At 42.2% G+C, this 27521-nt stretch overlaps 1 protein-coding gene across 1 annotated transcript in view; it reads left to right on the top strand.

Moving 5' to 3' along the window:
- KPNA3 (karyopherin subunit alpha 3) overlaps positions 1-20142 on the top strand; it is a 108122-nt gene extending 87980 nt beyond the window's left edge. Inside the window, exons 3-17 of the mRNA XM_075591950.1 lie at positions 940-1029; positions 1932-1961; positions 2058-2110; positions 2629-2724; positions 3017-3102; positions 8053-8139; positions 8894-9063; positions 12598-12642; positions 13161-13292; positions 13840-13968; positions 14877-14981; positions 15117-15188; positions 15803-15965; positions 16743-16837; positions 17318-20142. Coding sequence (XP_075448065.1) covers positions 940-1029; positions 1932-1961; positions 2058-2110; positions 2629-2724; positions 3017-3102; positions 8053-8139; positions 8894-9063; positions 12598-12642; positions 13161-13292; positions 13840-13968; positions 14877-14981; positions 15117-15188; positions 15803-15965; positions 16743-16837; positions 17318-17416 — 1452 coding nt within the window. The 3' untranslated portion in view covers positions 17417-20142. The remainder of the gene's footprint in view (positions 1-939; positions 1030-1931; positions 1962-2057; positions 2111-2628; positions 2725-3016; positions 3103-8052; positions 8140-8893; positions 9064-12597; positions 12643-13160; positions 13293-13839; positions 13969-14876; positions 14982-15116; positions 15189-15802; positions 15966-16742; positions 16838-17317) is intronic.
- Positions 20143-27521: the final 7379 nt, after the last annotated feature.

Raw genomic sequence — 27521 nt, 5'->3', positions numbered from 1 at the left:
TGTCCAAAACAAATACCAAACGCAAGACCTTCAGCTTTTTAATTTTCTTCAGATTAGACACTTCCTTTCCGCAATCGCTTTAAAAAATTTGAAACATACTGTAAAAAAAAGGCACCTATCGGAGATGTCTGATATCGGGAATATATGCAGGACTAGAATCCCCAGGAAATACCCCAGACCACAGCTACATGTTAAAATTGGTAGAAGATTTCAATGTTGAGAGAGAGAGGGACGACTGCGAGGATTTCTGGGGATCGGCAGCCAAAACGTCAATTTGCACAACGAAAAAATATATACAAAATTCTATTTCAATGGTACCTAACCCCGACTAGGCTGAGCCAGAGCTTTTTTGGATCACCCGATCTATGCTGGAGAGGGTGTGGTCGAAGGGGAGATATGGCCCACATTTGGTGGACATGTCCAATAATTCAGAAGTTCTGGACCATGGTCCAAACTATTGTCCAAGAAGTCTCTGAGCTGAGTCCCCCTGTACACGTTGACTTTTGTGCTTGCGAAACCGATAAAAAATCTCCCAGCTTCCATAGCTGCGGCATGGGAAAAATCAATTCCCCTAACAGAAGAACTATCACCAAAAGAATAAATGAGGTTATGGTCATGGAAAAGTTAACAGCCCAATTGAAACAGACTACTGACCAGTTCTACAAAACCTGGGAGCCATGGCTCCGGACATAAGAAATTTTAGAAATTAGTAGTAAATGTATATCCCTGTAAAAACAATAAAGACTGAAACATAAAAAAGGAAAGACAAATGTATGGAACATGAAAATAATTGCATGGGAGACAAATGTTGAAGTGGATATATCATCCTGTCCTGTCTCCGAATCACCATGTGCACTTTGCTTCTTTACTATTAGTTTTCTGGGTGGACATTTTGTCCTCTGTTGGTTGCTAAAACTTTTTTTTCTTTCTTCCTTTCAGAACAAAAGAGATGAACACCTCTTGAAAAAGAGAAATGTTCCTCAAGAAGAAAGTCTAGAAGACTCTGATGTTGATGGTGATTTCAAATCGGTATGTTTGTGTTAATTTCAACTTCATTAAAACATTATGGTTCATTAAATCTGCTTCCTTTATATAAAATACATTTGTTCCAATGGCGGGTTATGCGACTTCATTTTGTGAGTCAAACCTTTAGTATAACTTTTATATATATATTTTTTTTTTAAATGAACACTAAATTATGAATAAATTAATGCTTGATTCCTGACAGTTCATTAATTTGCTGCTCTATGATGTTGTTCGTGAGGTGATATGTGCAAATAGGGTGGCGCAGTGAATATAAATATAATTAAATTGTGAATTAAGTGAACGTGAACAAGATTTAGCTCAAAAATCCTTAAGTGGATGGTTTGCAGAATCCACTTCAATAGTAGGACGTCTCGGGGATCAGGGGAGCGCAGGTATCAGTATGTTAAAAAATAAAGACACAAAATAGTGCAAATACAGTTTTGAATCAAACGATGTGATATATATATTATCAGGTGAATGGAGACTCACGTGGCATCAAATAAATTCAGGCATGTCAGAGATCAGAGTCGAATGCTTGACTCTGTAGTGATGATGGATAAATAACCCCACAGCTTGATGTCTGATGAGGTGCCGTGTGTGCTGCTAAAACCATATCAGACATCATGCTGTGGGGTTATTTATCCATCATCACTAGAGTCAAGCATTCGCCTCTGATCTCTGACATGCCCGAATTTATTTGATGCCACGTGAGTCCCCATTCACCTGATAATATATATCACATCGTTTGATTCAAAACTCCCCTCATCCCCGAGACGTCCTACTATGATGTTATTCTCCAGTACTTCAGGAATAAATTCATTTCTTTATATTGACCATTTTAAATGGTTATGAAATTAGTGTTTTATGAGGCGATAGTTTAACAGATCTTTCTTTTTATCCCAAAGCAAAATGTAACACTAGAAGCAATACTACAGGTATGTATGTGTCTTGTCATTAAGATGGTTTTAAATACAAACTTCTCTTTATTTCCTGCTTGTAATATTAATTAATATTGTTTTACTTTACTTCAGAACGCCACCAGTGATAATCCAGCAATCCAACTAAGTGCTGTGCAGGCAGCAAGGTAAAGAACATAGGTTTCAATTTCAGATATAATCCTTAATGTGTTTGCTGTGTCTATAGTTGATCACATCACTCTAAAAGCAGCAATACCGCCTACATTTTCTTTTAAATGTAGCTGAATAGAGAGACCTGGCTGCCATTTAGAAATGCTATGTCATCAGATGACCCCACGGTCATAGGGTTTTTTGTGTGCAGATGAACACAAAACAGATATGATTATAGTCGGTTCAGACGAGCTAAAAAAAAAAAAAGGGAACAGGCAGAAATGCAGCTTATACAAAAGTTAATAATCTTGCTGCTTCAGCAGAAACCTTACTATTAAACTTGAAATCCGTTTATGGTAAATGTCATATTGGCAGTATTGTAATTTGCAATAGTTGTTTTTGTATTACACTATTTTCTTCTATGTTTAAGAATCCGCACTGGTTTAATGATGCTTTCTAGCTAGGAGCAGAAGTTACCTATTTTAAACAGTATTGTGTGTGGTTAACAATGTCATTTGATCCATTTGTGTTGCAGAAAGCTACTATCCAGTGACAGAAATCCACCCATTGATGACCTTATCAAATCTGGGATTCTGCCAATCTTGGTTAAATGCTTAGAGGCAGATGATAAGTATGTGTTTTTTTAAATATGTATCAAAAGGATATTCTAATCTTTTCATAGTTTTCCTGCTGAGTGATTTTGTTAAGCCCACTTATATAGATTTCATTTACCTTTCTGTGAACTGTTAAGATGCAATTTTCCTAAACAAATATCACATTACTTGCAATCTTTCTCTAAAGAAGCCTATGGTGGTGTGCATACGGTTTGGTTTAAGGGAAAGCTCTGCTACTGTTGCACCCTTTAAATAAGCATCTTTAGTTTTGGTATTTGATAACACATTTTGTTCACGTTTCTTTCATAGTCCATCTTTGCAGTTTGAGGCAGCGTGGGCATTGACCAACATAGCATCAGGCACCTCCCAACAGACCCAAGCAGTGGTCCAGTCCAGTAAGTACTGTAAATCTTTCAGCTGTTTTTGCATTGATGTGCCTTACGTTGCCTTATGTGCACTATAACATAGGGGATAGCCGTTAGAATATTCAGTCAAGTGATTATGGGACTTTTTCTAGCCGGAAACCAGTCTCGAAGTGGCACTGTCATGTGAGTGTAGTTTTGCCTTTGCACTAATTTGAATTGACAAAACGGCAGTGCTTATTTTCTCAATTTTGCATCCAAGTCAGAAAGCAAGTGGAGCAGTATGGGCTTCTAGAGTAACCTCAGGGATGAAAAGCTTCATCTAGCTTTATAATTGGCTTGATCGTAAGGCAACAAAAACAATTTAAAACCACATCTGTCACGTTCCATGTTATAAGAGTATGTTCTGCGGGATTCATCTCTTTTTAGCTATTTTTGAAGTGAAACTTCCTTAGTGGCACCTCATTCGAACTGGGGCAAAAAAGAATTGTGGAGACAGAAATGAAACGGATGTGACGTCAGTGCTGGCAGTTGAGGCCGGGCTGTGTTCTGGCTCAGCCCGACCCCAACACTGACATCACACCCGCCGCTCCTAATGGACTGCGCTCCCTCTACACAGCCACAGACATGCCGCTCCTAACGTCCGCAATTTCCCCTAGGTGGAGATGCGCACGGGCGGCATCCGGGGCAACCCGCTGACCGGCTCCTTGGACCAGGCCCGCTCTCTGTCCCAGCCGCACGCTCTGCCGGGCTGGTGACTCAGACAGAGCCCCCCTGCGCATGCCAATCGTCCCACACGTCCGTCGCCGCCGTTCCTAACTGCCGCCGCTGCCCACGCCCGCTGACATGCGCGGTAGTCATGGCGACGCTCGCTGACAGCTCGGAGACCTCCTTGCGCTGCCGGGTGAATGAGGAGGACGGCTTTCCCCCCCTCCTCCTCCTCCTCCTCCCCTCCTCCTCCTCCTCCCCCGCTCCACATTTACTCACAGCCGAGATCCTGCATTAGTGCGGCTGCGCCGAACTGCTGCTGCTCTCCGCGGGGGCCGTGGACGTGGTGCGGGACGTGGTGAGCCAGAGCTCCTTCCAGTACTGCGGGCTGGTGACGGCGGTGAGCCCCGGGGAGGCCGAGGGGGCCACCAGCAGCTGGAGGAGTGGATGGGGAACATGAACTTCACGGCTGAGGTGATGTGGGCGCTGCTGCTGCTGATCCCGATCTCCCCACACCTATTCCTGGCCCCGGCCTTCTCCTCTCTCTTCCCGCTGCTACCTGGCAGAGACCTGCAGGCTCTCAACTGCAGCTGGCCAGACAAGAAGAGGATCCCGGGGCTGGGGGACGTGGAGCTGCCCTCCTTGCCCCCCGAGCTACAGCTTCACATCCGGAGACTCAACCGCCTGATGGAGGGTATTGGGGTGAGAGAGGAGTGCTTCTCGTGGGGCACCTGAGTAGGATCATTGCGGGGGAGCTGGCCAGCTATCCTCAGACGAGAAACCGCAGGAAGCATACACTGACACACACACACACTCACTCACTGACTGACACATACACTCACACACTCACTTACTGACTGACACACACACACACACTCACTGACTGACACACATACACACGCACTCACTGACTGACGCACGTACACACGCACTCTGACTGACGCACGTACACACGCACTCACTGACTGACGCACGTACACACGCACTCACTGACTGACGCACGTACACACGCACTCACTGACTGACGCACGTACACACGCACTCACTGACTGACGCACGTACACACGCACTCACTGACTGACGCACGTACACACGCACTCACTGACTGACGCACGTACACACGCACTCACTGACTGACGCACGTAAACACGCACTCACTGACTGACGCACGTAGACACGCACTCACTGACTGACGCACGTAGACACGCACTCACTGACTGACGCACGTACACACACACGCACTCACTGACGCACGTACACACGCACTCACTGACTGACGCACGTACACACGCACTCACTGACTGACGCACGTACACACTCACTGACTGACGCACGTACTCACTCTCTGACTGACGCACATACACACTCACTCGCTGACTGACGCACGTACACACTCACTCACTGACGCACGTACACACTCACTCACTGACTGACGCACGTACACACTCACTCACTGACTGACGCACGTACACACTCACTGACTGACGCACGTACACACTCACTGACTGACGCACGTACACACTCACTCACTGACTGACGCACGTACACACACACTCACTGACTGACGCACGTACACACTCACTCACTGACTGACTGACGCACGTACACACTCACTCACTGACTGACTGACGCACGTACACACTCACTCACTGACTGACACACACACCCCAGTGATGCGCCCCCAAGTGATGTGCCTACTCCCCCGCTGCCGAGCACCTCCCATGTCCCGTACCTCCGCTGGGGGGCTGGCTGCAGCAGGAAACACAGCCCACAGCTCCACCGGGGGGAGGAGACTCAGACAGAGTTCCCCGTGTCCGCAGCTACGTCGTGGTGGGGGTAGGTCACAGAGAGAGACATACACACCACAGAGACACACACACACACTGACACACACACACTGACTGATCCACGCAGATACAAAGAATTCAGTTACTATAAATATAGATGTGCAAATAGCTAAAACATGTGGTCAAACTTTTGTGTTTTGGAAGTGAAATTGTTTTGTGATTTTTAATTAAAAACATCACCATCACAAATAAAATTTCTGTGACAAAAAACAAAGAAGTTTCACTTACTATGCGCGTGCTCAGCACACACAGCTTTTTTAGCTCTAAGGCTAAGGTCCCGTTGCACGCGTCCGCACGGCTGGCTTGCTTGCCGGCGGCGCGTGCAACTCACTGTACCGCGATCTGCGGTCTACAGGAAACTTCAGTAGTAGCGGGGGGCGTGGCCAAACGGGTCGGGGGGGGGGTGCGGCCATGACATGAGGGGGCGCGGCCATGACGTGGGGGGCCGGAGCGGGAGGTGGGAGGATTGACAGGGAGGGGGAGGCGTGGCTTGAGCGGAGGGACCCGCTACTCTTCCCCCCCCTCCCTCCACGGGCTGCCACGGGCTGGAGGTAAGTAAAAAAAACACACACACGCAGGCACTCATACATACACACACACACACACACACACACACACACACACACACACACACACACACGCAGGCAGGCACTCACGCACTCATACACACACAGACAGAGACAGGCACTCAGGCACACACATACACACACACAGGCACGCACGCACTCAGACACACACAGAGACAGTACTCACGCTGCTGTCACTCCACACTCCTCCCCGCTCCCCGAAGCCTCTCCTCCTCCCGAAGCCTCCCCTCCCCATTGGCTCACAGCCACACCACGTGACGCGTCGAAGCTAGGAAACACCATTCTCTTGTGTCTCCTAGCGGCTGACGCGCCACAGCGTGCAGCCAGTGGGGACCGGGACCGGCTCGCGAGGATTCCCCTGCTGGTGGGGAACTTGCTACATTGCCGCCCGCGCCAACGAGCGCAGCGGGTCCCAGGCCTTAATCTTCACCAACACAGGGATTTACAGGAGAAGAAAGACTCCTACATTGCACTGATAATGCTGATTGGGGCAATATCGCCTAAAAACTGTCATTGACGCAGCACTATTGCAGTCTAAGGCCATGATTGTACCAAAAACGCTGGCGGTGCAAAAACAAACTGCTGAAATCCTATGTAGCTGACCATACTATCAGCGACATGCGCGCCACAGGGCGGCAGACTGGAGAGGACACAGGGTTTTGGGCAGGCGACGGTCACATGAGCGATTCAGCCAATGAGGACGTACTGCTCACGGCCACACCTCCAAGCCGCCTCCTGCTACTCTTCTCTCCTGTCTCCCCAGTATAATCAAGAAGCCGCTCTGTGGCAGCTCAGGGTGACGTCACAGAAGAGCGCTGCCGTCCTGCAGCTCTTGGTATAATCGAGGCCTAATGAATAACACCAAAAGAGCAGCAACTATGACCTCAATTATATAAAGTAGTCAAATGCAAAACAAACCTGTTAGCAGGAAATGGGGGCAAGGAGCCAAGGGTTTCACAAACAAGTATCATTATAAACACACCGGGTGCCAGATTACACTGAATGTACTTGTTTCTTCCAAATTGTTCTGTGAAGTGCTACTTTCCAAATCTGGCTCTCTACTTGAGAGATTGTCAGGGGATGGACGCCTAAGATCTATCCACTATACGTTGTGCTGCTGTAAATATAAGGATTCATCTTTCAGTTTGTTCACAAAGTTTCTTTATGGGCATTTGCCGTTGTTTTTCTGTCATAATGTTTCCCTATTTGGTTTTAAAATCGTTTAACCTGGTTGAGTCCATTACAAATAAATATTTGCAGTTTTGGACTTTTGGTGTGTGAAATGTTGCATACATGTGTCAGTGTGTAGGTGAATATTTAACATTTGCTTTCAGATTCTGAAGATCTGTTTTAATATTAGAGGGCCTCAAGGGTAATTGTTAATTTAGATCAAGTGTAAAGTGTTGCAGCGGTGTGCAATCTGGGGGACAGGATATTTGTTTGGGGGGGGCGCGGGCGATTGCAGAGGTCCCACGACTCCTCCCCAAGGCACTTAAATTATAGCCGGGGGATCGCGCGAGGCCTCTGCAACATAAAACTTACCGGGATTCAGACGCGTCTCCATGGCAACGGGTCACGTGACCCCAGAGCGTCATTTGATGCGGATACCAGGTAGGAGAGGGGACGTGAGACCGGGGGACGCCATGCAGGGGGCACAGCATCAGAAGTTTGCGCTCCCCTGAAGTATTGGACACTTTTTCTGTAACTAAATAAAAAAATGGTTGGGTATTGTGAACAGAATATCAGACTCTGCAAGGAAGGGTTAATTTCTCCAGGGAGTCTGCAGGTTGTTGCCCTGTGAAACACATGGACGTGTCATTCATCCTTTTTTTTTTTATTAGATGCCGTACCTCTGTTCCTGAGACTCCTTAATTCCCTGCATCAAAATGTTTGTGAACAAGCAGTTTGGGCACTTGGAAACATTATTGGTAAGTAGCACATGAACAGGGTTGCCAGGTGGCTTGTCAAAAAATACTGGACAAAATGGTGTGACGCGTGCGAGAATCGTTAGGGGGGGGGGGGGGAAGAGATGTTATTAATAAATGACCTGCTGTGTAATTTTTTTCTAAATTTCACTCCCAAGTATTCACCAATTTGCACCAATTTAAAAAAATCTGGGGAGGAGTCTTGGGAGGGAGGGCCCTTCCGAGGATTATTTTAATTTTTTTAATGAAATAGAATAGTGCAAATTGGTGCATGCTTGGAGTGAAATTTAGAACAAATGACGTAAAGGTCAGATCATTTATAAATAACTGACCTGCAGTCACACTGTACATAGTGAGCAATACTGATCTTAATGCTCCTCCCACAAATTCCAAGATTGTTGCACCCCTCCTCATCCTCTCTCTCCCCTTATCCTCTCACTCTCTCCCTTTATCCTCTCACCCCCCTCCCTTCATCCTCTCTCGCCCCCCCTCCCTTCATCCTCTCTCGCCCCCCCTCCCTTCATCCTCTCTCGCCCCCCCTCCCTTCATCCTCTCTCGCCCCCCCTCCCTTCATCCTCTCTCGCCCCCCCTCCCTTCATCCTCCCCCCCCTCCCCCTCCCTGGGCTTAATGATTTCAAATCCTTTTTCAAAAAGAGTAGGTTTTTGGCACCCTAACATAACTCATTGCTTACATTTCAAGATCCCTTTTTTCCAGGATATCTCATGTAAGTTAATGAGACGCTTCTCATTTCTGTAGGTGACGGCCCTCAGTGTAGAGATTATGTCATTTCGCTTGGAGTTGTCAAACCGCTCCTGTCCTTCATCAACCCTTCCATCCCCATCACCTTCCTTCGGAACGTCACATGGGTCATTGTCAATCTCTGCAGGAATAAGGACCCCCCGCCGCCCATGGAGACAGTCCAAGAGGTAACTTAAACGAGCAAGGGTGGTGGGAATGTATGTTTCATTTTTAGAAAACTGGCTCCACATTTAACTTAAACACCTTGCTATGTAATGCATGACTGACCTGGCTTAAAGTACTGAAGCCGTATTTCATGTCCAGAAAACAGTTCTTGCTTTAAACCACACAACAGTATAAATCTGTTACTCATTTATCGGGGCTCCTCTAATCCATGGAGTCCTAATTACAATTGCTGACTTCAGTCTGTCTCTAATGGTCTGTGCATCTTCTAGTAGAGAATAAATGTCCTGTTGACTTAAAGGAGGGGAGATGGAATGGGCAATCTGACTGTATCGCCTATTCTACAGCGTGTTCCTTTTTAAATGGAGGATGGTAAATGGTTAACATTTTTGACATGCGGCTTGGTCCCTTTTTGTGCCTAGAGTTTTATTTACCTTTGTTCACTCCCAGTTAACTGCTTTATATGGGGTTGCGGTCTCTGAATTGGCATAGTGCTGCTTACTGGAGATATATGGCTCCCTGGATGATATAACATGAAAATATTTTAGAAACTCGATAACTTGAGAGAAACTATTTTTCAATCTCCACCCAAGTAAATTAACACGGTGCTAGATAGAGAATGAAACTCCTAAGAACATATAAACTACAAGGAACATGTAACCGAACAATTGTTTTGCTATGGATCAGTGTTTAATGTTCACTTAAGCATAACTGAACCATTTACAGCTGGAGTAGATAGACGCATAAAAGGATTTCAATATGTTTGGTCAGTTTATACAAACTGTTTCTGCTTGTGTATTTGAATACTTGGCCAATGCATTTTATACATTTTCCAAACATGTAATATTTGACTTTAGTTCAAATATTTACTAATCACAGGGTAGATAGTCTGAAGTCCTTTTTCTGTACTAGAATAGCGTTCAAAAAAGTAAAGTTTCCCTCAGTAAGTTTTATTGCAGGCGCATTAATTCATTTCGTTAATTTAAAGTATTCACAGATGTAAGTAGTACTCAAGTTTGAGGCTGCTTGTCGTCAAAATTACTTAGTGGTTTTACCGCCTGTAACCTTCACAGGTCAAATAAATTAAAGCTTTCAATATTTATGGCCGTAAGGAAATGTAATAACCTTTTCAACGCATGTAAGTAAACCGTTTCTTCTGCCTGCCCCTTCTCTCAGAGGAGTAGTGCAGAGAATGGAGAGGTGAACGGAATGGCCGGCCCTGCTGAAGACTGTGACATCACACACAAGGGCGAGCCTAAAAAGGGACATTCTTTCAACTTCTGCTGATGTTGAAAAAGTAATAATTTTAGGGTATCTATCACCCAGATTTAACCCCTAATGTCCATGCCATCGATTTGCCTTAATTTTTCTAGCTAGAAACAATGTGGCATACAATGTATTTGGTGGGTGTGAATGCTCCCCTGCATTAGTGTTTGATTGACCAACTTCATATTTATCGAGGATTATCCTTGTCACTGGATCAGAAACACAATCTGCTTATATATTTAGTGAGATTTGTCTGCCAGGTGTTTGACGTACTGCAGTCTCCAAAAATGCCGTGATATGGAGTGCTGATAGTCCCCCTACATACGGGTAGAACGTCATTGGCGGGGTGTGCCTGTATCCTACTGTAAATCAGTAGATGGGTATCCCGCCATGGGTGTGTACATGATAAAATAATGCTTGCACGCAAGGTAAAGGCAAAAAGTAGATTGATATGACGTCACAAAATCTGACGTCTTGATACACAGATGTCACTTTAAGAATTTGTTTTATCACATCTGTGGTAGAATACCCATCTCTTAATGCCACTGCTTTTTGGGCTAACCTCAATTGTTTGGAGGCTGAAAGCATGTTTAAAGAGCATTACATTGCTAGGGCTTTCATCATTGCAGAGGTGATATGTAAATATAGCATTGGGGGGTAGGGGGTGGTGGGGGTAGAGGGGTGAGGGGCATGCTCCATTTAAGTGGTGAGTATTCTATGTTCGGTAGCTACTTGACATCAGATGAAGAGGGACAGCTGAGCCAGGCCTTGTGATGAATTCCCTTACATCATGCATACATCCGGCCACCCAGAGACTTTTTCTCTTCTAGAACTGGCTCATTTGTCTGATTCATTTATGTATGTTTTCTGAGATGTCGGGTTCAAGATTTTATGTACGCTTTAATTGAAACTAGCTCTAGCTCTATCTATAAATACAAGATCCGAGCAATATAATATAGCAAATGCAAGGGGTGAACATGGTTGGAAAGCGATATTTAAATAAATAGAAATAAACAGCAATATTGAGCACTGTTAAAGCTCAAACCGTTTTATAGTGTATATTGATTGTACCTGGTCTCATTGGACAGACATACATACATACATACATACATACATACATACATACATACATACATACATACATACATACATACATACATACATACTCTATATATCCAATGAGACCAGGTGATATATAGCCTGTGCCATGTAGTTCTAGTTTCTGGGTCAGAAGCTGTGCCATATTGCTGTTGATATTGATTTCATTAACTTGCAGTAAATAAAGTAACCTATGGCTTCTTCCAAGGCTGACTGCAGGTTGAATGTGTTGGCTTCTGAACAGAGTTCAAAAAGTTCACTCTTCCTGTGATTAATTACTTGTCGTGATGAGTGTTGTGTGTAGAACTGAATTGGTGCTACTGTATATCTGTTGATCACCGCTCAGCTTCTCACACACTGTTTTGCATAGCGCTGACTATGCAAGGTATTTTGGGGGGTGACTTCAGGAAGATGAATGGTGGCTGACAATGTGGTTGTTTTTTTGTTTTTTTCCTGATTTTTAGATTTGTTGTTCATTTATATCTTTTTACAGCATTGGGTTGTGTAAGCGGCTACCTGCTTCCTGTTCCCAGTTGAGAATGAAAATGCTGCTTTTGAGCATCTCCCCTCTGAAACCGAATTCACTTAGTTCAGGAGTGGCAAACTCCAGACCTCAAGGGCCACCAACATGTCAGGTTTTAAGGATATCCCTGCTTCAGCACAGGTGGCTCAATCAGAATGACTCAGAATGGCTGAGCACCTGTGCTGAAGCAGGGATATCCTTAAAACTTGACCTTGGTGGCCCTTGGACTGGAGTTGGCCACTCCTGACTTGCATGAAGTGTAAAGTGCCTTGGGACCAGGAAGTAAAGGAACTAAAAACTCATGTTGCTCTGTCACAGCGGACTTGCTGATCAGAACATTTTGTATAGGTCTCCCTAACCTCATCAAAAGAAAGGGTACATCATGAATGTGTAAATATTTCTGAAACCTCTAGCTTTCACATAGACTAGACATTTTTTAAAGCTGTGTCAATACTCATTTTGACATGTTTCCTTGAGACATTATTGTACAAAATAGTACATTACTTGATCTTTTGACCGTAGATATCAGTAGTGTCGTGTTTTGTAAGTTGTTTTGAGTTTGGTAGTTTCAAACAAATTTAGATTAAACCTGCAGTCTCGCCTTCTGCTAAAGTTTTATTGCCACTAAACAGATGTAATTTTTTTGTTGCAGATTTTGCCTGCTTTGTGTGTTCTCATATACCATACAGATATTAACGTAAGTAAACACGGTGTAGTACTGCATTCGAATGATAAAGAACTTGCTTGTGTTTGCACTGCTTGCAGAAAACAATGTTAAGCTTCCTAGAGGTTGCAATTACATAAAGCTACGGCCCCAGTGGTCACGGCGGCGCGCGCACAGATAAAAAGCCGCAATGTGCGTTGACTGGGTGGCGCGATAGGATGCGTGGGGTGGCGCGGCCATGACTTCAAAGCAGCACTCCCATTGGTCTCCACTACCTGCACTCCCATTGGTCTACACTACCTGCCCTTCCATTGTCTGCCTGCCGACCATGTGATTACATCGCGACAAGGAAAGACAGTTCTTGTCTCCCCTGCCAGCGGACGCGTCATCGTGCTTTGCGCACCCACACACGGCAACTGGGGCCTGCCCATAGAGGGCTGTGCTCTGGTGTGTGGCGTGCGCAGCAGCGGCCACTGGGGACCTGGCCAAAGACCTTCCAGACCTGTTCACAATCCCCGTTTGGTCTTAAGCTTATTTCATTTTGTATTTAGATTCTTGTGGATACAGTGTGGGCTTTGTCTTACCTAACTGATGGCGGTAATGAGCAAATACAGATGGTGATTGATTCCGGAGTTGTGCCATTCTTAGTACCTCTCCTGAGTCACCAGGAAGTTAAAGTACAGGTAAGATTTGTTTTTCTCTAAATGAGAACTGATATCCATTTTAGCTGCAGTATCAATATATTTGGTGATGTTTTATTTGAATAATCAGTTTTAGTATGTATACTGAGATGTAATTTTAAGTTATTCAACATTTGTAGCTCTACATTAAGTTTGGAGCATGGACCTCTAAATATTGTACCAGGTTGGGTGATTTATTTATGTTCACACTTTGTGTCTAAAATTTTAAGTTTCTTATCAAAACTAATCAGAAATTTAATCTTTAAATATTAGAGCAACAAACTACATAAATGTTCAACATATTCCCTGGGATATTAGGCAATCCTAATTGTCCTCGTAGAAAATGATGTTGCTTTGAATGCTAGTCTCTTTTCGATCTTCCGTAAAGCCCTTGTACAGCATGGCTTATTTTTTCCTGCAGTTTATAGCAGACGTTGGTTCAGTTGCATTGATGACAATTTTGTGAAAATAGTGTTCATACTAAACCGTAAAATGTCATCTGTCTTGTGTTTTTGTTATGTCTTCTCCCCCCCCCCCCCCCCCCCCCCAGACTGCGGCTCTGAGAGCCGTGGGGAACATAGTGACTGGCACAGATGAACAGACTCAAGTGGTCTTAAACTGTGATGTTCTTGCTCATTTTCAAAACTTGCTGACACATCCTAAAGAAAAGATAAACAAGGTACAAATCATTGTTTTTGGTCTTCATCTAGCAAATGTTGTTGTCAGAAGTGCCAATAATAAGCAGCAAATAAATAAGCAGTACTAGTGTGTGGTGGTACACCCCCTGCTACAAAATATTTGTTCCGCAATCTCCTAATTAATCTTGCCTATACAGTAGATCATTGCTAACACAACTGTTTGACCGATCCCTGGTACTACAATGCTATGAGCACGTACAGTAGGTTTAAAACTACCCCTCGGTGTCTGCAGACAGCATAGGTGGTAGTGTTTAACTACTGCCGGAGCTTCCAAAGTCACGCCCGGCAATGCCTAGCCACACCAGTCACGCCAAGGTGCGGTTTGGTTTGGAGCCTTACCAAGTGTTTTGTCCCCACACTGGCTCAGGAACCCTCTACACTGCCTTGGATCTCCCATTAAGTATTTTTTTTTTTTTTTTAAGACCCCTTCTGAAAACTTCCTGTTGGGAATCACTGATCTAAACCGTTTATCTAAAATGAATTTTTCCTGCCGAATGTTTTGAATGTCTGTGCAGACGCACATTTGTAAAATACAAAAACATGATTCACTCAGTACTTTGTGCTCGCAGACTAACCTGCAGAGATTGGCTGGCATTGTACAGTCACTAACCAAATACCTTATGAATTGAAAAGTAGTTAAACCTTTGCTGGTTTGTATCATTCCTGTGCAAATGGAATTTTCTGAACTACTCATTCATGATTATCTAAATCTACACGCACTGTAAATATATACCCCTCCCCGTCACCCCCCTCTGTTTGCGTTACCAAATGTATTTTCATAGGTGATGCTTTTCTGCAAGTATTTGCTTTTTGCTTTCATCTCTTCAGGTGTCAGTTTGTCTTTGCAGATCTGTACATTCTATCACTGCTAATGTTTTGATGCCTTTAGGAAGCAGTTTGGTTCCTTTCCAATATCACAGCAGGGAATCAGCAACAAGTCCAAGCTGTCATGGATGCCGGACTAATCCCCATGATCATACATCAACTGGCTAAGGTGAGTAAAGGGCTAATGCAAACTATTTCATTTAGGATCTGGGTTCACATTTACTTGCAGTCTTTCGAACGGCAGATAAAATGCTACAGCTTGCTTTTTTAATATATGGACATTATATATATTTTTATCTTGCAGGGGGACTTTGGAACTCAAAAAGAAGCGGCATGGGCAATCAGCAATTTAACGATAAGTGGGAGAAAAGATCAGGTAAATTCCTAGTTGTACACAGTCTAGGGTGTCAAAGTTTAACTTCCACTAAAGTGCCTACACAACAATGCTAAGCATTTTTAATTGATTCTAAATAAACCTAATGTTAGGCACCACTGTTTTGTTTAAAAAAAAATATATATATATATATATATATATATATATATATATATATATATATAATTATTATATTTTCTTAACACTGGTATGAATGACCTTATGAACATAGTGCCACATAACTTCTGGCTCAATTGTTATGTTACCAGTAGTGCAATAGAGACCATGCTTTACTTTCCTCCCCTCCCCCGATGTCAGGAATGGAAGAAGTCCTCTTCCATTCTGATCACATGAGAGCTGTGGACAGGACCAGCCTTAGAAGTGAGCAATTAAAGTCTGATTGGAAATGTAATAGGGCAGGGAGAGCGATTGGATCTTTGATGTTCACTGCACGGTCACACACAAAATGGAGTCTTAACAGCTTTTGTAAAGATATATATTGCATGAGTACATTTTGTTCACAATTGTTCATACAGCGTGTTGCGATTACATTGATATGCACAAAAAAAAGCAAATATTTGTCTTTAGTGTGTTCATTTTCTTTCTGGTCTATGCAGGTGGAATACCTTGTGCAGCAGAATGTGATCCCACCTTTTTGCAGTCTGCTGTCTGTCAAGGACTCGCAGGTTGTGCAGGTGGTTTTGGATGGTTTAAAAAACATTCTGATAATGGCTGGTGATGAGGCTAGCACAATTGCTGAAATCATAGAGGAATGTGGGGGTGAGGATTCCTTTTTATTTATTTTTTATAAATCTATATTACGTTAAGCGTACTCTGCTGTGCATCGATGATACAAGACAATGCGGGGTGGTGCTACTGGCGTACATTGAAACACAATGGTGTTAACTTCAGACTGGATAGTTCAAATAGACTAAACGAAGATTCCGGTGTTTTACCTGTAACGAACCAGACAACCATATTTTTAGGTAAATGAATAAATGTGGTCACTCTACAGATGCTTGAATCTGTACACTTTTTAATGTTCATCTTGTCTTTCAATTCCTCTTATCTGGAGCAATTTTGAAAGCGGGAGAGCGTAGTGCACAATAAATACAAATGCTAACCTTGTTGTACTTTTTTGGCTCTTTAATGTGGGTTAAGTATAGCCATACCTGTGAGCACATGACTGGTTTGCATTGAGCTTCCAAAATCTCTTTTACACTGACATTAAACTACTACTGATCCCCCAAACGCTCCCCGATATTTGTAGGTTGTACGAGTGTTTAGTGTTGTGCACATTGGCAAGTACACCAAAATTTACTCTACGAGAACAATGTAAAGGTTAACATTAAATAAAATATTTGACCAAGTTTTTTCTCTGCTCTTATTTTAGTTTAAAATTAATACAAATAATGCAGGCTCCGGTAAAGAATAGCATTCTATGGCAATAGTCACCATAGGTTTGAAAATGTCACGTAGAGGAAGGTTCTATGTTGTTTTGAATGTTGTTGCTTTCATTTTGGTTCATATTTTTAGTTATGACTACTCTCCTCCTAGGTTTGGAGAAAATTGAAGCCCTGCAACAGCATGAGAATGAAGAAATTTACAAACTAGCCTTTGAAATCATAGATCAATATTTCTCTGGTGATGATGTAAGTACTTTTTTTTTTTTTTTTTTTTTTTTTTTTATGGATCAACTTTTTTTAATCAAATCCTATAACACTCCTTTCAATGCATTGTTTTCAGGATAGTTAAAAAAAAAAAAAAAAATAATCCTAACTTCACAATAAAGACATGCCAAAATAAATAAAGATGACAAGATTGATCTTTAAAATTGTAAATTGTAGCAATTGCTTTTCTGACGTATATTGGAGCCTATAATGTCCACCGTCTCTCCAGCAAACCTATTTCTGCCTGCATAGGACTCGTTTTGTAGGGCCTGATTAGGATCTAGTTTCATATTCAGATTGCACAAAGTAAAATGTAACTGACTTTTTCCCTGTTAGATTCGCTTCTGTACAGTTTAGGTTACATTTAGAATTATTTTCACATGTGTGTAATTCCGCCACCCCCCGTAAATGTAGATGAAGATGTTTTGAAGTTTTTATTATTTGTTTCCCCCTTGTGAACAGATCGATGATGATCAAAGCCTTCTTCCTGAAGCCACCCAAGGAGGTACTTACAATTTTGAACCATCATCCAATCTTCAAACAAAAGAATTTAACTTTTAAGTATGTTGCAGTGCAGCTTTTCTGTCCCACAACATATAGCACCACCTGATGTCCACCAGTTGAAGAAAGACACAAAGGCTTCAAGATACACGCTTCTTCGTTTTTGATGCTTCTAAAGCAAACCCCGTATCTGTCACTTTGCAGTAGCCAAATGTCACACACTCATGGACTGTAATTGCATATGCATGATCTCGGTTTTTTTTTATTTTTTATTATTATTCTAAAAGTACAAACTATTTTTTTTTTTGCCTTTTCCATTTGGCACCATGTGCTGACTGCCACAACTTGCGTCCTTTTTGTTAAGATTATTTCATAGTGGTGGCATATCAGCTTACTGTGGAAAAGTAGTTCATCTTGAATCTGGTGCACTGTACATCAAGACTTTTGTATGATGCATACATTTTTGGAAGACTTAACAGTAGTACAGTCTACTCTGAGCCTCCATCTTCCTACATGGACATTTTCATATTTTGTGGAACTATAAATTTAACGGGAAAAAAAATGCAAGCCAAAATATTTCATTCATGAAACTGAATAATAAAGGTTTAACTTGGTGATTTATTGAAACAAATTATGTTTAGGAGAAGGAACTATACTCCCGTCTCTAGCTGTTTCTTAAAAAAAACCTCACGTCAGGATTGTGAATTGGAACTCATAAAAGCAAAATGCTTTGTGTTTAATTGAACATCAAGCCCTATTTGACCACTTCAGCCTGTGTTTTCCTGCTGTTTTGAAGTAACCAAAAGCCGTGCATGGAGTTTACCCCGAGCTGTAGAAACTGTCAGTTATGAACTTGATCTTAAGCTGAAAGCAAGAGTCCCTGGAAAAAAATGAAATTATTTGAAGAAAAGAGAACTCGTATTACATATTGTGGGGGGTGGGAAAAGGAACCTTGCTTTCAACTTTCAGTGGACATGGTATGTTTTGTTTTTATTTAGGTGAGTATAGGTGATTTTATTGGGGTCAGACTGTGGAGCTTTCATGTTTACTGTAATTTAGTCTTAAACAATTAATACTATGTAACCAGTGCTTTTGATAACGTGGTTGGCAACAAACCAGGAACTATTTAGAGACATCCTAAAAGCTTTATCCTGAGAAATGCAGGAGTTTAGTTCATAAACGAGCCTAAAAAAAGTCTCAGTGGTAGAAACAATATAGGGCTCATTTAATCACGTTTGTTTAAAGGGTCAGCAGTGCATTACAGCGCCACGTGTTTCTGGCCAACAGGCAGCAAAAGTTCTAGGTGGGGTAAGGGCGCAATACTGTTTTGCTTTACCGTGATCAGTGTGCAGTGATCTTTTAATAACCACCACATATATTGGCAAGCTTAAGAAGCAATGATTATTTAAACGCTCGTTTTAATCAGGTTCTTGCCAATGGAATAGTTCAGTATCTGGTAAGATGGTGAAATGGTGTTATATTTGAGCAGCTTTTTGCTTTCAGAAACTCAGAATGACCCAGATGCTTTTTTTTTAAATTTGTGTTGGGAGCTACAAATTGCCTGAGTGACGAGGAACGTTTTGCGACTCGGACACGAAGACGCAGTTTACTTGCGTGTGATTCCCAATGAAGTGATGTGAAGGGATAGAGGAATCAAAACTAGTTTAGTCATCAGACTTGGGTTGTGTTTACTGTGAATGAAAACAGATGCCATCCAAGCTTTGTGGATCAGCTTCCCTTCCCCCAAGTCCCTTCACTTATGAACAACACACAGCAGATGTGCATTCATTACAATATATATCTGCCAAGGTGGGAGCCACTTTAAAGAGGGGGGTTTTGTCTTGTATCCCTAGAAGGATACAAGCGTATGTTTAAACTGCAAGATTTTTACTTGCTAGAGAATCTGTTTTAATATAGCGGTTTGGCCTCTTATTTATAGGTTTTATAAATTTTAGAATCAATTTCTCTTTAAGGTGGCTCAAAACTTTTTCAACTCTTGTGCACATAAAAAAAAATTGAGTTGAAGTTCATTGTGCCTTTTTTTCTTTCCTCCGCCCCCAGAGTTTAGAGTTGACGCTTCATATCGTAACTGCATCCCATTCACACAATATAGTCTAAAATGTGTGGTGTTTTACTGAAGAAAAGACCGTTTAAGTCGGAACTTGATACAGTCACATTGTAAGATGAAGCCTCAATTACAATATGTTACATTAAAGTAACATTTAATATTTTTTTTTTCCTGAAGATGTTGCATGCAACACTTCTAGTGTCGAAGGTACTTGGAAACTGACTTTCGATGTTTGTGCTACCAAAAAAATGAATCCCTACAGGAATTTCGCTTTCTCTCTTCAGTGCTGCAGGTTGTCTTCAGATGTACCCCACAAAATTGAATTCCTATTTAAACAAAGTATTTTGGAGAGTTCAGGATTTGCATCGGAGAATCCGCGTTTATTATTTTTTTGTGTGTGTGGGGGCGTTGCAAAGCCTTTAAAGTGTACATGACTACTTTAAAGCACTAGCCAAATGGAATGTTTGGTTAGCTTTTCCCAGTTGTGACCTTATCAAGTTTTGACAGGGATTGCATCATTTGATAGTTGCAAAAAACAAAGAATATTGCTGCACTTTTACGTTTTCAGAACAGTGTTTAAAAAAATGCATTTTCTTTTTTTATTAACTCTGTTTAGACTAAAATTCTTTCAAAAGAGGCATCAAAATGTGTTCCTAATTTTGTATATGGGCTTAGGTTTTGTAACCAATAAAAAGCTGCTATCAAATACTATATACTATTCCTCTGTGTTATGGTTTTTGTTTGAATTTTGTTTCCTGTTTTAAATGGTGCAAAACTGAAAATGCAAAAGCTCGGCCTGACACTATCCTGATGTATCAAGATATTAACGCAGCAATACTATGGTCGCGGGCGACCAATACTTTTAACACCTTTATACCTTCCGGGATCAATTCACTTGGCAGGACAACATTATTGAATGAATTGGGTTTATTCGGGCAAGCCCACAGACATACAAGAATTGCAGTAAATACATACCGTCTGGGGAGAGTCACTAGCCTCAACTAGGTGAAGAGCCCCTGCTTCAGGTAGGCTTACCCTTTCCGCTCCACGTCCAGGAACACACGGTTCTCTTTTTTCAGAGAGCCACCGCGCTCTCCCTGCTGGTTTCATCTCTGTCCAATTCTCAGAACATGGTCCAGAGAACTTGGACACACGAACTTGCTCCCTCCGCTTATGCCGAGCTCCCGCCGGTCGCGTCGCTGGAGGAAGCCTGGAGCAAGCTAGAACCTTAGTGGGAACTTGGCCACGTTCTCAGAACTTGGGCGCACTCGGAGAACTTGGCCGCGAATTACAGGACTGTTCTCAGCTCTGCCAGGCTTCTCCGGCAACTCCGTGCCAAGTGCTTTGCTATTCGGAGCAAAGCACTTTTTTTAAAAGCCCGCCATCGCTTCACCAGATCAAGCCCTAGGATGCTCCTGGATCTCTGATCGGCCAGTCCCCTTACATAGATCTCGCTGTCCTATGTTCAACATGGAAGAGGGTCTGGCAACCAATCAGTCTGGGATTCTACGCAATAGCCAAAGGATTCTACGAAATAGCCAAAGGAGGGAGCGTGCTTGGGCTCAGGTTGCCGGCAAGGCGGGAAATGTGAACTGGCCAATGGAAATTGTGCCTACGAGCTCCGTCTCGACAACGGCTTTCCCTGGCCAGCCAATTAACACCCGCTGGGTAGGCTCCACAGAGTCTCTACAACAAACGATCTCATCTACTGAGCCCATCAGCAAACCTGTTCCTCCGATCTTCCCCGCCTGCCATATGTCCTGACACCTAGCCCATCCGTCCCTTTTGATCCTCCATTGCCATGCAGGCCCCCTGGCTAATTACATTACTGGTGCTGTCTGCATAGTAATGGATACCTATCTAAATACATTGAGAACTTGCGCTCTAAAACTTGGACTCTACAACTTCGTTTTAAAACGGGCTCTTGCACTGTGTTTTAAAACCCGATTGTAGAACTTATTGGCAGGGCAAAGATATTATATAGCGTTGCATTAACACTCTACAACATAGTCTTTATCTACAGATAAGTACCCACAAATCATAAACTATTTGTGGGTACAATTACAGTACAATCCCGGTATAACCGGTCCGCAACCCCTTACACAGTTTTTAACCCCATTTGCCCCCCAACATCCACTCTTTAACTCCTGTTCCCAAAGTTCTGGTCCTGCAGCTATTTCCTATGAGGGACCCTAACCACACAGGACATCCCTAGCTTATATTCCCACAGGGGACAGTTTAAGGGAACATGGTCACAAGGGTACACAACACATTTTACTGATCCCAAAAACTGACACAAATAGCCCCATTACACACTGTTTTTAGGGGCTGCCAGCCGGGCTTCACCTTTATGAAGGCCGGCCACCCCTACCGTCACATACATTCCCCTTTTCTGATTTGTATATATAAAGCATGTGACCACGTGTAATTCTACATTCTTATCTAACCTGGCAATCGTTTAGTGCTCCTGTTGTAAATCTGTAAAAATCCTGCTTGAGTGCCAAACTAAATGGCTGCATTCCAGTTCCAATCAATCCTTCAGTCAGTATAACTCAGCAGCTACTATGTATCTGGACATTACTACGGTAACATTATCTATTGTTAGTTTTCAGCTCAAACTCCTGGGAATATTGGCAACAAATGATCACAAACAGGAAAATCATGAAGATCTTGTACTGCTGGGGAGGTGGATTAAACCTGCTATAGAAATCAAAGAATGACCAGTATATTAAGATGCATTAAAAATTATATTAAGAGTTGAATAAAAAAAAAAAAAGTCCCTGATCTAATACTACAGAACTGATTTACTAAAAAATGTTTTCATGGTTTGCTGCTTTAAGAGATCTGGTAGTTTTGTCTTTAAAATACCATGCATGGTCCAAAAGCTACCCATTCAATACTTTGTCCTTGATTTGGCAGATGAATCTCACCAATGCTGTAATTTGTTTCCTTTAAATCTTAAATTGAATCCAAGAATCTTTGTGGAGTTTATTTTTTGTAAATGTCTAAGCTTTTTAATTGAGACCGCACTGTAGGTAGTTATGACAAACAATTGACTCTAGGTTGGTACCACACATTGACACAGCCCAATATCAGGTCTCTCCTTTGCCTCCTGTGCCAGTTCCCACTACTTCACTTACGGCTCAAGACCTCGCTTACCACTTTACAGAGTGTCCTGTTCAACACGACTTGGCACTTTGTTTCGCTTCATCTACATGAAATCATTTCCAAAACTCCTGCAAACGCCGTTATGGAGGAGGAAGTCTACAGTCTTCTCCTCTCGCTCCCTCTACGACCTGCACTTTTTTGATCCTATCCCCTTCTATCTCTTATGCTCACTCTACACAGCAATTATTCCTACACCAACATCTATTCAACCTCTGAATAAAGTCTAATTTCCTTCAGCCTTCAAGCAAGCTTCGTCCACCCATACTGAAGAAACCTCTGTTGTTCTACCTCCCCTTCCAGCTATCGTCCTACTTCCTTCTGCCATTTACGGCCACACTTCTTTATAGTCCCACGCTAGAGGTGTAGGTGTCCTCTACTCATCTCTCCATCCTGCAAATCTAGTTCCCTGCCAAATTAGCCTTTCAAAATCTGCAATATTGCAAAAATACGTCCATCACAACAATGCACCAACATTATTAAAAACACAGTCGGGAAATGATGAACTACTGCAATCTTCTTTTAGTTGGTGTCTGTCTCCTCCAGTCAATTCTAAATGCTACCAAGCTCATTTACCTCACCAACTACTCTTAATTGGACTCTCCTACCATATATGCTTTTGAAGGTTCCTTAAAACCACACTTTTTCAAGGAGACTCACTCTCCTGACGTCTCACTTTCTTGCTAGAACCGCTTACTCACTCCTGATGTTGATAGCCAAACCTTTGCTAAGAAACTTGCATTCACTGTTCCTGGCCTCTCCACTCCCCACCTCCCCTCCTAGATTGTACTGCGCTGGGGTACATGTTGATGCCATACAAATCTGATAATAAATGCTCCTGTCACAAATGGCGGCACCCTTATAAGCATGTAACTTGTATATGTAACTTGTATATGTGACGGGTTAATACACATAGCTACCATGTTCACCAATTTTATTTATTTTAAGGACCTTGCAGATGAGGAAAAGCTCCCCTCAATCCATCACCAATATAACCTTTAAATTGCTTCCACCACCCAAGTATAAAGAAGTCTTATCGCTAGTTGTCCTTGATTCCCATTTATCAAGACAAATATATCATTAACACACATCTATTGTAGCAAAATGTGTCGGAAAAATGCAGTTCTCTTCAAAGCATGCAAAGTTCAATTAGGGCCCAAAGACACCACATTACATTTTAGATTAATATACAAAAGTGGTACAGTGCTTAGTTTACAGGGAAAAAAAGAATGTTATAAGAAACATACAGTATAATATATAGTTTCAGAAAAATAATGGCAAAAAAACAAAATCATTTCTAATATACATCACATATTTTAAGCTTTCCACAAAGGGTCCTGAGTTGACAATTTGAGAATTTGTATCAGCATTGACACTTCCTTGGCTGAATTCTAAATTCATATGTCTTATGCAAAAGGCTTGGGGAGAGAAAAAGGGTTTTGTTTTGAATTAAAAAATTCCGATGTATAAAAACATTCTCAACTTTAACCTTGTAATTCCTAGTATATTGTGACACGCCCTAATCGCGTTTGGGTGTGTTTGCCACAGGCAAAGAGATTATTATTAATGTGTTTATGCCAATTTTGAGAGACACAGATTTCTGACCTTTACAACCTGACATTCGTGGATTGTTTAGCGTCATTTAATTTGTCTGATTGCAAATCTTACAAAGATCTATTTGTAATTCTTGTAAATATCAGATACACTAGATTTTTTTTTTTTTTTTTAAGTAAACTTGCACAGACATTTGGAATCTCTCCCTGGCCACACCTTATTACTTTCGCCTTCACTGGAGGAATCCCTTTTAAGTTGCATTAAAAGGGCTTTTGCTTATTTCCACTCAGAGTTGTGACTCCAGGTTTCAATTGCTCCATTTTCCCAAACTGGTTTTTGCCTTCCGATAACCCCACTTTTACACAAACACACAAAAGTGGGCTGTGTCACTGGCTTTCCCTGCCACAAAACAATATATTTTTAAGATGTAACTTGTGAGTCAATTTAACTGTGTGCAGGTTAATACTGAATATTTCAATGGTATCCTAACAGCCCCTCTTCATTATTCTCTGAAATCGTCTTCCTCCTGTATGGGAAAATGTAAGCTCCATGTGAATGGAACTGAAATCTTGACCAAGTTTAAAGTGGTTTCACGTCATGCTGTTCTCAATGCGGTTTCCCTCCCTCCCTTCTCCCCCCCAACCCCCTCCCCCCCCCCCCACAAATCGTGTGTGTTTTAAGTAATAAAACAGCCCTGTTTTTCCTGTTCTGTATCCATGGGAAAAAAAACTGGTCTAGCATGGGTTTAGGGCTTGTGATCGCATTCCCAGGATTAAGTGCCTTTTGCTGTTTCTGGAGTTGACTCCGAGTTCGCTATTAACATGGTCATCCTCCTGGACAATCTAGCAACGCGTTACACAAGAAGTGGTGAATAAAGAGAATGGTGCATTGCTGACAGACTGCCAGTTCTAGATGTGATAACATGTTTGAAGTCCCTTCCAAAAAGTACTGGTACAGTTCCTGATTTAAATAAATATGTGAATTGGGGTAAAAACTTCTGGATGCCATATGAGCGGATTATACAATGTTTCTACTCTACAAATAAGCATGCACATGTTATTTAATTAACTAAAAAAAAAAAATTCGGAAGGTAAAAAAAAAAAGGTGGAAGGGTGAGCTATTAAAAATTTAAGTATGCTTGTAAATAAAAAGTATTTGAACCTTGTGCTGCCAAATATCACAATTCTGCCACTGGATAACAGATGGCAGCACACTGAGGGCTTTATTAGCCCTCATGACGCAGTGGTACTTGTAGAAAATAGTTTGGAGCCATCAGCAGTGGCATCAGCCAGATGAAAATGTGTAACCGGTGTTCCCCCACCCTCTAGGAGATTTCACTGTTACCTGTACTCTCATTGTGCTGTACCTGTGAGGTTTACAGGATTGCAGAGTGTCCGCCGATGGTAGTGGGGAAGACGGGACATACTTTTAGATATAGAGCTCTCATCTCGTTCTGGGTGGAGCGCCTCCATTCCCAGCAGGCCCCATCAGTGCTGGGTGCAGTCCCTGCAGGAAAACCATCTTGCACCCACTGATAAACTGCAGTCACAGGCAGGAGTATAAAACCAGCAACTGGTCTTTGAGTACAACCATTCACATCAACAATGCCTTTTCTTCTGGTCCCTGGAATCAACCCTTAGGGTTTGAGGTCCCAAAGATCTATCCCTGACGCCCATGTCCCCTGGTGGAATATGGGGTAGCTGTTCCCACTCCCCTGCGCGATGCATCTCTCCCTGAGGAAGGAGAACTCTAAATTTGGATCTGCAGGTCCTAGGTCTGAGACCCTGATAGAGTAGTACCCAGCCCTTTGGCCCACCTCCCTGCAACTCAAGAGAGTTGTTTACTACTGCTGCAGCAGCAGCAGCAGCAAGGGAATAGATTTAACCCTAAAACTGCCTGTGCTGGTACCAGGGCTTATGTGTTAGTAGGGCAGATTAGTAGCCAAGGGGTTACATGGCTACATATATAATAGGCTTACACGGACCATAGTTCGTCTTTTGCATTCCATGTTGAATATGGGGATCACGCTCACTCTCACACATTGAAAAAAACAAAATATCCATTGCCTCGTGAAAAGACAAAAAAAATTCTATATGACTTTTTGCAAACGCTTAACTTTTACGGTTATTAAAAATACGTTGGTTTCCTGTCATCATGGTACATTGGTATTATAGCTGTTGTTTTTGTAGATAAAAGGTAGCAGAGCCACAAAACAAAAATATATAGTCTAAGTCTAAAGTACAACTAAAAAAAAAAAAAAACAACCTGATCTTCTGTTAGTATTCCAGACCCTTTAGTAATAATTGTATCATCGATGTGTTGAGCCTATACAAAATGGTGACAGAACTATTTTTGCCATCAACCATATAGGTTAGTTTTGTAGGCGAATAAAGTCTGTTTCCTTTAGACTTGAATATGTAGGAACAACAGTACCTTTTAAATATAGCCGTTTCAACCATACCTTAATGTGGAGGGTTGCCTTACTCATTTGTATGATTTGTAACTAGTTAAAAAATAGAAATTAATGTATATCTCACATCCCTCTCCCCCTCCCCCCCCCAAGAATGACATCACTGCGTCAAACACCTTTGGTAGCAAAGAAACATTTACAGTAGGCGTCATGCAAAATATCCTCCAGAAAGTTAATAACCTTTTTATTTGATTGCTACTGCTTGAAATATCTATCCATTTATCTACCCCATAGTCTCTTTCATAATGTTTCATCTTGTGGTCACAATGCTAAAAAGGCACAGGTGGAGTTGCGTTACATACAAATAGCAGATTATACAGTAGTACCTAACATCTGCAGTGCAGAATGAGAGCATCTCTGTTTGTTAGGTCATTCACTCTTTGACTTGCACATTTTTTAGCTTTTATTATAATCTGTTCGCTAATGTTATAATTGTCAAAACAGGTGCCTGTGCATATGCTTATAGGGGTCCATGTTCAAATGAATTTGAAGCAAAGGTGACAGTGTGCTCATTTGCATGTCATTTCCCAGAATTCCTGCCTGCAGTAGTAGCACTGCATGCTAGGAGATAACAGGAAAAGCAGGGCTGCATACCTGCAATACTTTAATGTGCTCACAAGTGATATTTTTATTTGCTGTATAATTGTAATAAAACACATCTGCAGTATGGATGCAAATTGTTCCCAAGAATACAAAATTACTAAACAAATAACACATTGAAGCACTGTGTTCCTATACCATAAGCACTATATGTTCCAAAATTCCGTTTTTATGTAAAAAATGGTCTTTGAACCTTGGCAGTTTGTGTTGCTGGCTGTGGTGTGGGAGGAGTGGGGGGTTTGGCAGTGGGTGTGCTCCACATGGGGAGATCTTAATGCACAGCCACTCAGGATTGGGAGGAGGAACTC

This window comes from Ascaphus truei, chromosome 3 (genome assembly GCF_040206685.1).
Source record: "Ascaphus truei isolate aAscTru1 chromosome 3, aAscTru1.hap1, whole genome shotgun sequence".
In the NCBI taxonomy this organism is placed as follows: domain Eukaryota; kingdom Metazoa; phylum Chordata; class Amphibia; order Anura; family Ascaphidae; genus Ascaphus; species Ascaphus truei.
The sequence above is the reverse complement of the archived record's forward strand: the minus strand, read 5'-3'. Positions and strand labels throughout refer to the sequence as shown.